The sequence below is a fragment of the Ananas comosus genome, unplaced genomic scaffold, assembly GCF_001540865.1.
Source record: "Ananas comosus cultivar F153 unplaced genomic scaffold, ASM154086v1, whole genome shotgun sequence".
NCBI classification, from domain to species: domain Eukaryota; kingdom Viridiplantae; phylum Streptophyta; class Magnoliopsida; order Poales; family Bromeliaceae; genus Ananas; species Ananas comosus.
The window spans coordinates 1-11,349 of record NW_017891056.1 but is presented as its reverse complement, the minus strand read 5'-3'; the positions used below and the strand labels follow the sequence as shown (position 1 = coordinate 11,349).

At 47.0% G+C, this 11,349-nt stretch overlaps 1 protein-coding gene across 1 annotated transcript; it reads left to right on the top strand.

Annotated features, from left to right (window-relative positions):
- The first annotated feature begins 5,618 nt into the window (after positions 1-5,618).
- On the top strand, positions 5,619-6,200 carry LOC109704586. Its single transcript, XM_020225342.1, has one exon. The coding sequence runs from the start codon at positions 5,619-5,621 to the stop codon at positions 6,198-6,200; it is 582 nt and encodes a 193-aa protein (XP_020080931.1).
- Positions 6,201-11,349: the final 5,149 nt, after the last annotated feature.

Sequence of the window (11,349 nt, the reverse complement as noted above, 5' to 3'; positions counted from 1 at the left end):
CGAAGCTAATTTCAAGCCGAATTTGAGCCGAGGTAAGCTCGCTCGAGCTCGGCTCGTTTTCACCCCTAATTGGAACCCATATATATAGTAAAGGGACCCGAGAGAGTGAAATTGCAAAATCTGGCCAAGTTCCAGATTTTGGACTCTCGGGGACCGGTCCCTCTGGGAGGAGACCAGTCCTCGTATGCATAGCCTGCCCAGAAAACTGAAAATCGGCTAAGTCCTGGAAAACCAGGCTACGGGAACCAGTCCCTGTGGGGAGAGACCGGTCCCCGTAGGTGAAAAAGTTAGGAATTGGCTAGTTGTGAAAATGTTGCTCTTAGGAACCGGTCCCTGGATGAGAGACCGGTCCCCATGCGCGTAGCCAGCAAGAAAAGATGGAAGATTTGGCTAAGTCCTGAGAGGTATACTCTCGGGGACCGGTCCCTGTGGGGAGAGACCGGTCCCCGTATGCGAAATCTGCCCAGTTTGAGCTATTGTAAAAATAAAAAGTTGAGGGACTAAGGTGCTAATGTGACATGAGTGGGGTCTATAGAGGTGAGGGCTTGGGTTAGGGCTATCATTTCTCAACCCTAACCCTAAAACCTTTCCCTCTCTCTCTAAAATCCCTTCTCTTCTCTCTTCCTCTCTCTCTAGAGCTTGGACTAGGAGGGGATTTGGAGGAGCAAACTTGGAGAATAAGCTTTCCAAGGTAAAGGCTAGCTTGGGCAAGAGCTTGGAAGGAAAACTTGAGACTCCAAGGTGAGTTTCCATGATTTTGAGTTAGGGTTTTGGTATTTGCTTCTAGTATTTGCATCTAGGAGCTTCTATGGTGAATTTCCTCCATGAATATGCAAGCTAGGGGCTTGGATGGGAAATATGACAAAGTATAGGGACCTATACTAAGGGTTTTGGAATATTGAGGTCGAAGCTTGGGTTTGATCTCAATTTAACCTAATTGGTAGGTCAACGCGTTGTGCGCTCGGTTCGGAGATACGACGAGCATGCGTAGAGATATTCAGGAAACAGGCTAAATTGGTACAAATCGTCGCAGCTCGCGGCGTAAGTGCCTAAAAATTGTGAAAATTGAACCACGGCATCCTTGTAACACTAAAAGGTGGGGGGGGGCTATCCGAAAACACCGAGTCTCTTTCTATATCTATGTCACTTTACTTGAGCATCTTGTATTGTTGCATTCTTGCATATAGGGTAGCTTATTATGTGTGCTTGGTTTAATTGCATTTAGATGCTTAAAGAACATACGAATGATGAAACACCATGAGGACTTGTTGGTGAGAACCCTATGTGCATGTGAATGCGAAAAAAGACTTGGACAATAGTAAACAAGGGTGACATTGACTATAGTGACTCAATTGGCATGGAGAATGGAACGACTAAACAAAGTTTAACCTAGAGTGGCATCACGACCCATGTGGCTTGGAAACAGTGGTATATGCATGATAAGGTAAAGACCTATCATTGGCATTGAGGCATTGAGATATGAGACAGGTTGGCTATATTTCCTCAAATTGAGGAATGGATCGTACTCACATGTATCGATTCTGGCTTGTGAGAGGTAGCTCCTCCACAAGCGGTGTACTCCGGAGTGTAGACACCATAGGTGGAAGTGCCCGGCGAAGATCCCTTGGGCGACAGTGCTATGTGCCTTCCACGGTAGATAGGATGGATCCCTCGGGGGCATTTTCAAATGCTAATCTCGGTAGACGGGACATGTGAGATGTGAGTTTGGGGTGAGCCTTGTGGACCCTGGTTTGATTGGGTAAAAGTCAAGTGAAATAAGAAATGGACATGCATGCATCAGATTCATGTTTTTGATTATCTATCTATCTGTTGACAGTTGTTTTGCAGACATTGTATTAGTAATTGCATTAGATGGTTCGGTATCTATCTTTATGAAAATACATATGCCTGAAATAGACCTAGTGTCACGCCCCGGGGCCCAACGGAAGCCCGCCCGGCACGTGTCCAGACTCACCAGATGTCTAAAACATATAAGGCATCTGCGATAAAACAATAAATAAAATAATAATACAAAAAGATTTAGTGATATCAGAGCAAGTACTACTAGATTCTACGACAGGAGAGTACAAAAAAAGCTAAAATCCACTAAATAAAACCATAAAGTAGAACAACAAAAATCCGAGTACAAGTGCTATAAGTGGTACAATGGTGGTCTCTATATATGGTAACAAAACTCTCTCTCACCAAAAACACAAAAAGAGAGTAGACCACCTAGGAGCAAAAGCAAGCTCCGCGCTAACTAGCTATGCGACTCCCTTGCCGCGATCCCGTGCCTCCACCGATGCTGAGGGCTCTGAAAAAGACATCAAACAGATGGCGTGAGAACTATTAAATAATAATTCCTAGTGGGCAATTACTGACTTCAGATAAGAGCACCACTAGGCCCAAAAACTAAACAGGTAAGCAAATAAGTAAAAGCGATATGAACGACATGTAAATAAACATGTAAACTTACTACAACATGATATCTCTACTTAGCATGATTTTGCACATGTAAGAAAGCTATGCTAACATGAATAAGCATGAGTATGCAACTAACATAATGTCCACAACGGAAATAGTAAGATGTCATTGTTTACTATTCTAGTTCAAGTCCCCTTGGCATATCAACTACATATAGTTCCAACCTTGTAAGACCCACCCGAAGGCTGTTTGGCCCGAAGACCCACCCGTAGGCTGTCTGGCCTGCGCCGCGCCTAATGGCCCCATGGTAGTCAACATCCCCATTTTAGGAATGAGTCTTGCCCACGATAATCCACTTCGGCGCCCAATCCCGCACGGTGAGTATGTATCGCGATGGCTGTCTCCGAAGTGCCGGCTTGTAGGGAGCGACCCTCACAAGCATGTGCGAATTAGCACAAAGGCAAGTAAGCATATAAGTCTCTCTCAAGTCTTAAATCATCATGTCTAAAACATGAAAATATAACATATGTCTCAATGGCCTATCACTATGTCATCGTGTCTAAAACACTGAATATAGTCGATGTCACAATGGCCTATTACTAAGTCTCTATGTTGCAGTTTCACAGTTTACTAGTTCAAGTGCCTCTTTATGGCACTGCTGTTCGCTATGTCCAAACATGAGTTTAATATTCCCAAATTCATATTTCTAGTCCTCTTCATCACAAGAGACATATTTCCCAAACTTGTAAAGTAGAATACCCTCAATATGCATGAATGTTAAGCAAGGACCTCTACTACATAGAGTCGAAATTCCATGAAATATAACACATTCATTTAGAGTATTCTAAAATTCATAAAAATCCTATCTAACAAGGATATGCATGCATTTCGAAGAAACGACAACTTTAAACCGCATAGGAGAGATTTTCTCCTAATCTAAAGAAGCCAAACTCACAGAAACTATTCGAAACCCTTTGTTTGCTCCGACGAAGGTGTCCACCACTCTCCTAGTACCCTAAAGGTCACAAAAGGAGGGATACACGAACGTTACGAACAATCATTTGCTCAAACATTAAGCAACACAAGCTAAGGTGAAGAAAACTCACCGAATGCGAAGATAGCTCTCTCAATCTCGAAAAGGGAGTTAGAGGCCCTCTAATCCAACCTAAACAAAGGTTCTAAACCCATCAATTAGGTTCCAAAAGGCTCTAATCAAAAATCCCCAATACTAACCCTAATTTTCACATTCTAGGGTTTCATCTCACAAAACCTACCAAAACAAGGATCAAGGAGTAGAAAAGTGCTACTCACCTCTCAAGATGCTCCAAACCAAGCTCCAAACCAAGTAGGGTTGAAGATCTCCTCTCAAACAAGTTCCTCTCCAAGCTCCAAGTCTTCAACAATGGAGGAAACCCAACAAAAAGTAAGAAGGAGAAGAAAGGTGAGATCAATACTAACCAAAATTCACCAAAAATGAAGAAGAAATCAAAGAGGAAGAGTCTCACCTTACTTCTCCACAGGTTAGGGCTCAAAAGGGCACCTAAAGGGGCTAGGGTGATATTTATAAGGTTTGCAACAATTGCAAATACACTCTCCCACAATATCAGCCCGCAGAGCAAAGTGTATCGGTACACGGGAAAGTGTATCGGTACAAATCCTGCGCGACAGCAAACCCGAGCCTCGGATTCACAAAAAATCCCATCTGTTCCGGTACACTTCCGATGTTGTACCGGTACACAGCCCTGCAAACAGCAACCCGAGAGCAGCCTAAGTCCATCGTTTTGGTGCCCTTAGCGCTACTTAAAACACATCAATTCTCGGGATATGAGCCATAGGTCGGAACACTGTCAACGACCTCCAGAATATCTGGAAAAACTCAGAACACTCAACAAACACTCGAACCTCTCCATTTGCTAAGGTCCAGTGTGTTACACCTAGTGGGCGAATCGGCGCGGTCGGCGGCTGAACTCACTGGGAACTTCTTCTAGCTCTCATTACCACTAACCCTGCAGATTCGTGCGCGAGCGGGGCGGCGGAGGATCGAGGCAAGGGACTAGCGCCGGAGATAGCAGCCTCAGAGTTTATAGGCATACCCTATATGTACATTCAACTTTTGTATGTTGAACTAGTAATGTAAAATGATATAAATAACATATTTTGGGTTGAACGCCATGTGATGTAAAGTGAATATAATTGTAATAGGTTACTTGTGTTTGGTTCAAATGTAATCAAATGACATGTGTTATATGTGAATAAATGTTTAGTTTAGTATCGATGCTTTCACGTGTATGTTGTTGTTTGCCCTCGTGCAAACCTTGTATATCTTGCAATCTCCTTATTGACTTGCTTGTAATATACATGTTGGTAGAGCCTTGGGCGGATAGGGGAGGTGCTGTTCGTTCGGCGTCTGTTACGTGCTCGAATCCGACCAAATTGGCAGAGCTTGGGGCGTGACAGATACGGTGGTATCAGAGCAAGTGAAAGCAAAAATCTAGGATGGACTTAGGGACCTTAGGATTGGAAACCTTAGAAATTTAGGACACGTATGACATGCACTTGGAGATGCGAAGGCTAATGGATTGGGTTATGATTAGAACTTCTCTAAAGGGAGTGAGAGATAGATTCAAGTGTTTGTTTGTTCTCTTCTTGAGGTATTATGTGGGGCGGCCGGCTACATAATACTGAGGGTAGAAAATGAACACACTTGGTTGCTTTCGCTTAATTGGGTAGCTATTTGGAATGTGTAAGAGTTACGCGTGTCGAGTATTAATGCGTGTGTTACGGTTCAGGAACAAATGTCCCCAAGACGTTATACACGTAGGTCCGCTCCGGCATTACCTGATGAGGTGCCCGAGCAAGTTGGATCTGATGAAGTCCGAGAGTTGCGGGCCCAAGTGGCGGCTTTGGCCGGGGCTATGCGACAGCAAGGAGAGCAGATAGGATGGCTCCATGAGTTGGAGGCTTGACAGGCGGCGGCGGCTGCACTTGTACCTCAGGACGCGCCCGCACCTGTGGCACCTACTCCGACGGTGGCGGCGGCACCGGTGACGGCTATTCCTCCAACGGCTTCGGGTTCTTCGGCTCCTATCCCGGAGGTACTTGAGGTTGAGTAGGAGCGGTCGTTGGCGGTGTTGACGGCCTTTAAGCGGTTCAATCCTCCGACGTTCTAGGGTGATGTGAAAGACCTTTGGTTAATGGAGGCGTGGCTTTCGACGATGGAGGCATTGTTCGAGTATGTCTACACCCTCGAGAAGGATAAAGTACGCCTAGTGTCTCACTATTTAGAGGGGTCGGCTAGGTCATGGTGGATGCGAGTAAAGAATGGTCGATCTTTGGATCCGGCTACTATGTCTTGGGAGGCATTTCGGGAGTTGTTGCTTATGGAGTATTTTCCCGAAAGCGACAAGCAGAAGATCAAGGAGGACTTTCGCAAGTTAAGGCAAGGGAACCGAACGGTGCAGGAGTACGAAAGGGAGCTCTCGCACATGGTTGATTGCATTCCGGGCTTGGTTCATGGAGACCGGGATCGAGCAGAGGTCTTTGAGCGCGGATTGCGGCCGAAAATATTCAAGATTATTCATGCGCTCCAGCTGAAGACCTACGAGGAGGTACTCGATCGCGCGCTATGGGTAGAGCGCGGCAACACCATTGCGCGTGAGGAACGCGAGGCGTTTGAAAGGGACAAGGACAAGGAGAAGTCCAAGAAGCGACTGGCTGGTGGTTCCGCAAGGCAGTCGAGTTCTAAGCGACCCCCTCGGTACCCAAAATCACAGTGACGGGGAGGCAGAAGCCAGTCAAGGGGTCAGATGATTTCATTCCCGTGTGTGATCTGCGGCGGGAATCATAGGCCCAATGATTGTTCTCAGCGTGACGGGAGGTGTTTCCGATGCGGCCAAGCGGGACATTTGAGTTGGGATTGCCCGGGCGGCGCGTCACCTGCTCCGTCAGCTGCTTCGGCTAAGTATGCTCCATGACAGCTTGTAGGACTGCCACCTGCAATGTCGGCTGGGCGCGCTTCAGCACCGCGTCAGCCGGAGGGATCACGTGCACCGAGTGGACGGGTTTTTGCCACTCAAGTGGAGGAGCAGCCTACCGTACCCGACGACGTCGTGGCAGGTATTATTCTGATTAATGGAATTAGAGCAAGAGCATTATTTGACACGGGTGCATCACATTCGTTTATTGGTGCATCATTTGCTAAGACTCATGGCATGGAAATAGTGCATAATTATGACTATTGGTGGGTTAACGCACCGAAGCATTCGTTTAGAGTTCATGAGGAGTGCTTAGCTTGTCCGGTTCAGATCGGCGAGTGGATCATGCCGGCGGACTTGCTAGTATTGAAGCAGATGTGGATATTTGATGTCATCTTGGGAGTTAATTGGCTCTCCAAGTATTATGCCAGCATCGACTGTGACAGTAAGGTGATCACTTTTCGTGAGCCTGGTCAGAAAGAGTTCGTGTATCAAGTGTGTAAAAGCTCGCGCTTCGCGGCGACCGTGTCGGCGACGAGGGCGAGAAAGATGATCAAAGGCGAATATGTGGCCTATTTGGCGACCATGATAGAAGCTCAAAGGGAGCACCCAGAACTTGGAGATATCCGAGTTGCATGTGAATTCCGGACGTATTTCCGGCGGAGTTACCGGGATTGCCACCGGATCGGGAGATCGAGTTCATCATTGACTTGATTCCCGGGGCGGCACCAATTTTGAAGGCTCCATATAGAATGGCACCGGCGGAGCTTAAGGAGTTAAAGGCCCAGTTACAGGACTTGCTCGACAAAGACTTTGTGAGGCCGAGCGTGTCACCATGGGGAGCTCCGGTGCTATTTGTGAAAAAAAAGGACGGTACACTTCGACTTTGCGTGGACTATCGCGAGTTGAACAAGGTAACGGTCAAGAACAAATACCCGTTGCTGAGGATAGGCGACCTGTTTGATCAGTTACAGAGGTCGCGGTTATACTCGAAGATAGACCTTCAGTCGTGATATCACCAGTTGAAGATCCGGTAGGAGGATGTGCACAAAACGGCGTATCGTACGCGGTACGGCCACTATGAGTTTACGGTGATACCGTTTGGGCTTACGAATGCCCCAGCAACGTTTATGGACCTAATGAATCGGGTCTTTCGACCTTTATTGGACAAGTGCATCGTGGTGTTTATCGACGACGTGTTGGTGTACTCGCGGAGTGAAGAAGAACACGAGGAACATTTAAGAACCGTGTTGCAAATACTCCGGAACGAGAAGCTTTATGCTAAGCTCAAGAAGTACGATTTTTGGCTTTCGAAGGTAACCTTCTTAGGCCATGTGATCTCCGGGAGTGGAGTCTCGGTAGATCCAAGGAAGATTAAGGCGATTAAAGATTGGCCTCATCCGATGAGTGTGGCAGAAGTCCGCAGTTTTCTCGGATTGGCAGGCTACTATCGGCATTTTGTTGAGGGGTTTGCAAAGCTAACTACTCCTCTCACACGCCTAATGCACAAGGGAGTAAAGTTCATCTGGAGTGGCGGTTGCGACCAAAGCTTCCAAGAGTTGAAAGAGAAGTTGATGACTACCCCGATACTTGCGTTGCCAACGCCGGGAGAGAGCTTCGTAGTGTACAGTGATGCCTCATACAATGGTCTCGGGTGTGTTCTTATGCAAAATAGGTGAGTCATTGCGTTTGCTTCGCGCCAGTTGAAGAACTATGAGAAGAACTACCCGATACATGATCTCGAGTTAGTGGCGGTCATTTTCGCGCTAAAGCTATGGAGGCACTATCTCTATGGTGAGCATTGTGAGGTATATACCGATCACAAGAGCCTCAAGTATTTGTTCACCCAGAAAGAGTTAAACATGCGGCAGCGGCGGTGGTTGGAGCTGTTGAAGGATTATGACCTTACTATCCTATACCACCCTGGGAAAGCTAATGTCGTTGCCGATTCGCTAAGTAGGAAATCTGCTGAGAACTTGGCGACGGCGATTACTAATCAACCGACACTGCATAGAGAAATGCAACAGTTTGGATTGGAAGTAGTGGCGCCAGAGGTTCCGACCATCTTGGCGGCGCTAGTGGTTCGACTGACCTTATTGGAACGGATTAAAAAGCGGCAAGTGGATGATCCGTATCTCCAAAAGGTACGGAATGACATTGTGGGCGGACGCGCCGGTGACTTCGGCGCAGGACCCGACTATGCACTTCTGTTCAGAAACCGGTTGTGTGTACCTAAAGATGACGAAATCCATAAGATGGTGTTGCAAAAGGCACATCATTCCCCGTATAGTATTCACCCGGGCGGCACTAAGATGTACAAAGATCTAAAGTTACATTATTGGTGGCCGGGAATAAAGAAAGACATTGGGGAGTTTGTGGCGTAATGTTTGACGTGCCAACAAGTGAAGGCTGAGCGTCGATTTCCCGCGGAGAAGTTGCAGAGCTTACCAATCCCTGTGTGGAAATGGGAGGACATAGCGATGGACTTTGTGGTCAGATTACCCCGATCGCAAGCTGGACATGATGTCATATGGGTGGTTGTGGACCGTTTGACAAAGTCGGCTCATTTCTTGCCGATCCACACCACGTGGTCAGGAGACAGGTTAGCACAAGTTTACTTGGTTGAGGTAGTGAGCTTGCATGGGGTTCCATTGTCGATTGTGTCAGATCGAGACCCCCAGTTCACTTCTCATTTCTGGAAGAGCTTGCAGGATGCTCTAGGCACGCGGCTCGATTTTAGCACGGCGTTTCATCCTCAGAGTGATGGCCAGTCAGAGAGGACAATTCAGGTACTCGAGGATATGTTGCGAGCGTGTGTGCTCGATTACAGTGGAGGGTGGCATGAGCATTTGCCGATGACGGAGTTCGCTTATAATAACAGTTATCAGGAAAGTATAGCGATGGCGCCGTTTGAGGCACTCTATAGGCGTAAGTGCCGCTCTCCTATCCATTGGAGCGAGGTGGGTGAAAGAGTCACCCTTGGTCCGGATGTGGTGCGAGAGGCGGAAGAGAAAGTCCGTCTTGCTCGGCAACGATTGTTGACGGCACAATCGCGGCAACGAAGCTATGCGAATAAGCGCCGAAAGGATTTGGAATTCGCGGTTGGTGACCGTGTGTTTCTCAAAGTGTCACCAATGCGCGGGGTGAAGCGGTTTGGCATTCCGGGGAAGCTTAGTCCCCGGTATATTGGCCCGTATGAGATTCTAGAGCGAATTGGGCCCGTAGCGTACAAGTTAGCATTACCGCGGAAGCTTGCGGGAGTGCACAACGTGTTTCATGTATCGAATCTCCACAAATATTTTCGAAACTCCTCACATGTGTTGGAGTATGAGCCGGTAGAGTTATATGAGGAAGTCACTTATGAAGAATTCCCGGTGAGCATTCTTGCTCGAGAGGAGCGGAAGCTACGGAATCGGACTATTCCGTATGTCAAAGTGCAATGGAGTAATCACTCGAGACGTGAATCCACGTGAGAACTCGAGGAGAAGATACGCGAGGTCTATTCTCATTTGTTCGAGCAAGCGAACTAAGGTACGTGTTCAAGTTTCGCGACCGAAACTGTTTTTAAGGGGTAGGGAATGTAACATATCACTTCCCCTTAAGTCGTGCCGAGTTCCGTCGAAATGTGCGGAATGTGGAGTGGAACGAGTTAGTATTGGTCCTAAGTGCATTGGAACCCATATATATAGTAAAGGGACCCGAGAGAGTGAAATTGCAAAATCTAGCCAAGTTCCAGATTTTTGACTCTCAGGGACCGGTCCCTGTGGGAAGAGACCGATCCCTGTATGCGTAGCCTGCCCAGAAAGCTGGAAATCGGCTAAGTCCTGGAAAACCTGGCTACGGGAACCGGTCCCTGCAGGGAGAGACCGGTCGCCATAGGTGAAAAAGTTAGGAATTGGCTAGTTGTGAAAATGTTGCTCTCGGGAACCGGTCCTTGGATGAGAGACCGGTCCCCGTGCGCATAGCCAGCCAGAAAAGATGGAAAATTTGGCTAAGTCCTGAGAGGTATACTCTCGGGGACCAGTCCCTGTGGGGAGAGACCAGTCCCCGTATGTGAAATATGCCCAGTTTGGGCTGTTGTAAAAATGAAAAGTTGAAGGGCTAAGGTGCTAATGTGACATGAGTGGGGTCTATAGACGTGAGGGCTTGGGTTAGGGCTCTCATTTCTCAACCCTAACCCTGAAATCTTTTCCTCTCTCTCTCTCTAAAACCCTTCTCTTCTCTCTTCCTCTTTCTCTAGAGCTTGGACTCGGAGGGGATTTGGAGGAGCAAACTTGGAGAAGAAGATTTCCAAGGTAAAGGCTAGCTTGGGCAAAAGCTTGGAAGGAAAACTTGAGACTCCAAGGTGAGTTTCCATGATTTTGAGTTAGGGTTTTGGTATTTGCATTTGCATCTAGGAGCTTCTATGGTGAATTTCCTCCATGAATATGCAAGCTAGGGGCTTGTATGGGAAATATGACAAAGTATAGAGACCTATACTTAGGGTTTTGGAATTTTGAGGTCGAAGTTTGGGTTTGATCTCATTTTAACCTAATTGGTAGGTCAACAAACGCGTTGGTGTGCTCGGTTCGGCGATACGACGAGCGTTCGTGGAGATATTCAGGAAACAGGCTAAATTGGTACAGATCGTCGCAGCCCACGGCGTAAGCGCCTAAAAATCGTGAAAATTGAACCACGGCATCCTTGTAACACTAAAAGGTGGCGGGTGCTATCTGAAAATACCGAGTCTCTTTCTATGTCTATGTCACTTTACTTGAGCATCTTGTATTGTTGCATTCTTGCATATAGGGTAGCTTATTATGTGTACTTGGTTTAATTGCATTTAGATGCTTAAAGAACATATGAATGATGAAGCACCATGAGGACTTGTTGGTGAGAACCCTATGTGCATGTGAATGCGAAAAAAGACGTGGACAATAGTAAACAAGGGTGACATTGACTATAGTGACTC

What these genes read in the sequence shown, in the direction of transcription:
- LOC109704586 (XM_020225342.1), top strand. Translation starts at nt 5,619, where the DNA reads ATGGAGGCGTGGCTTTCGACGATGGAGGCATTGTTCGAGTATGTCTAC.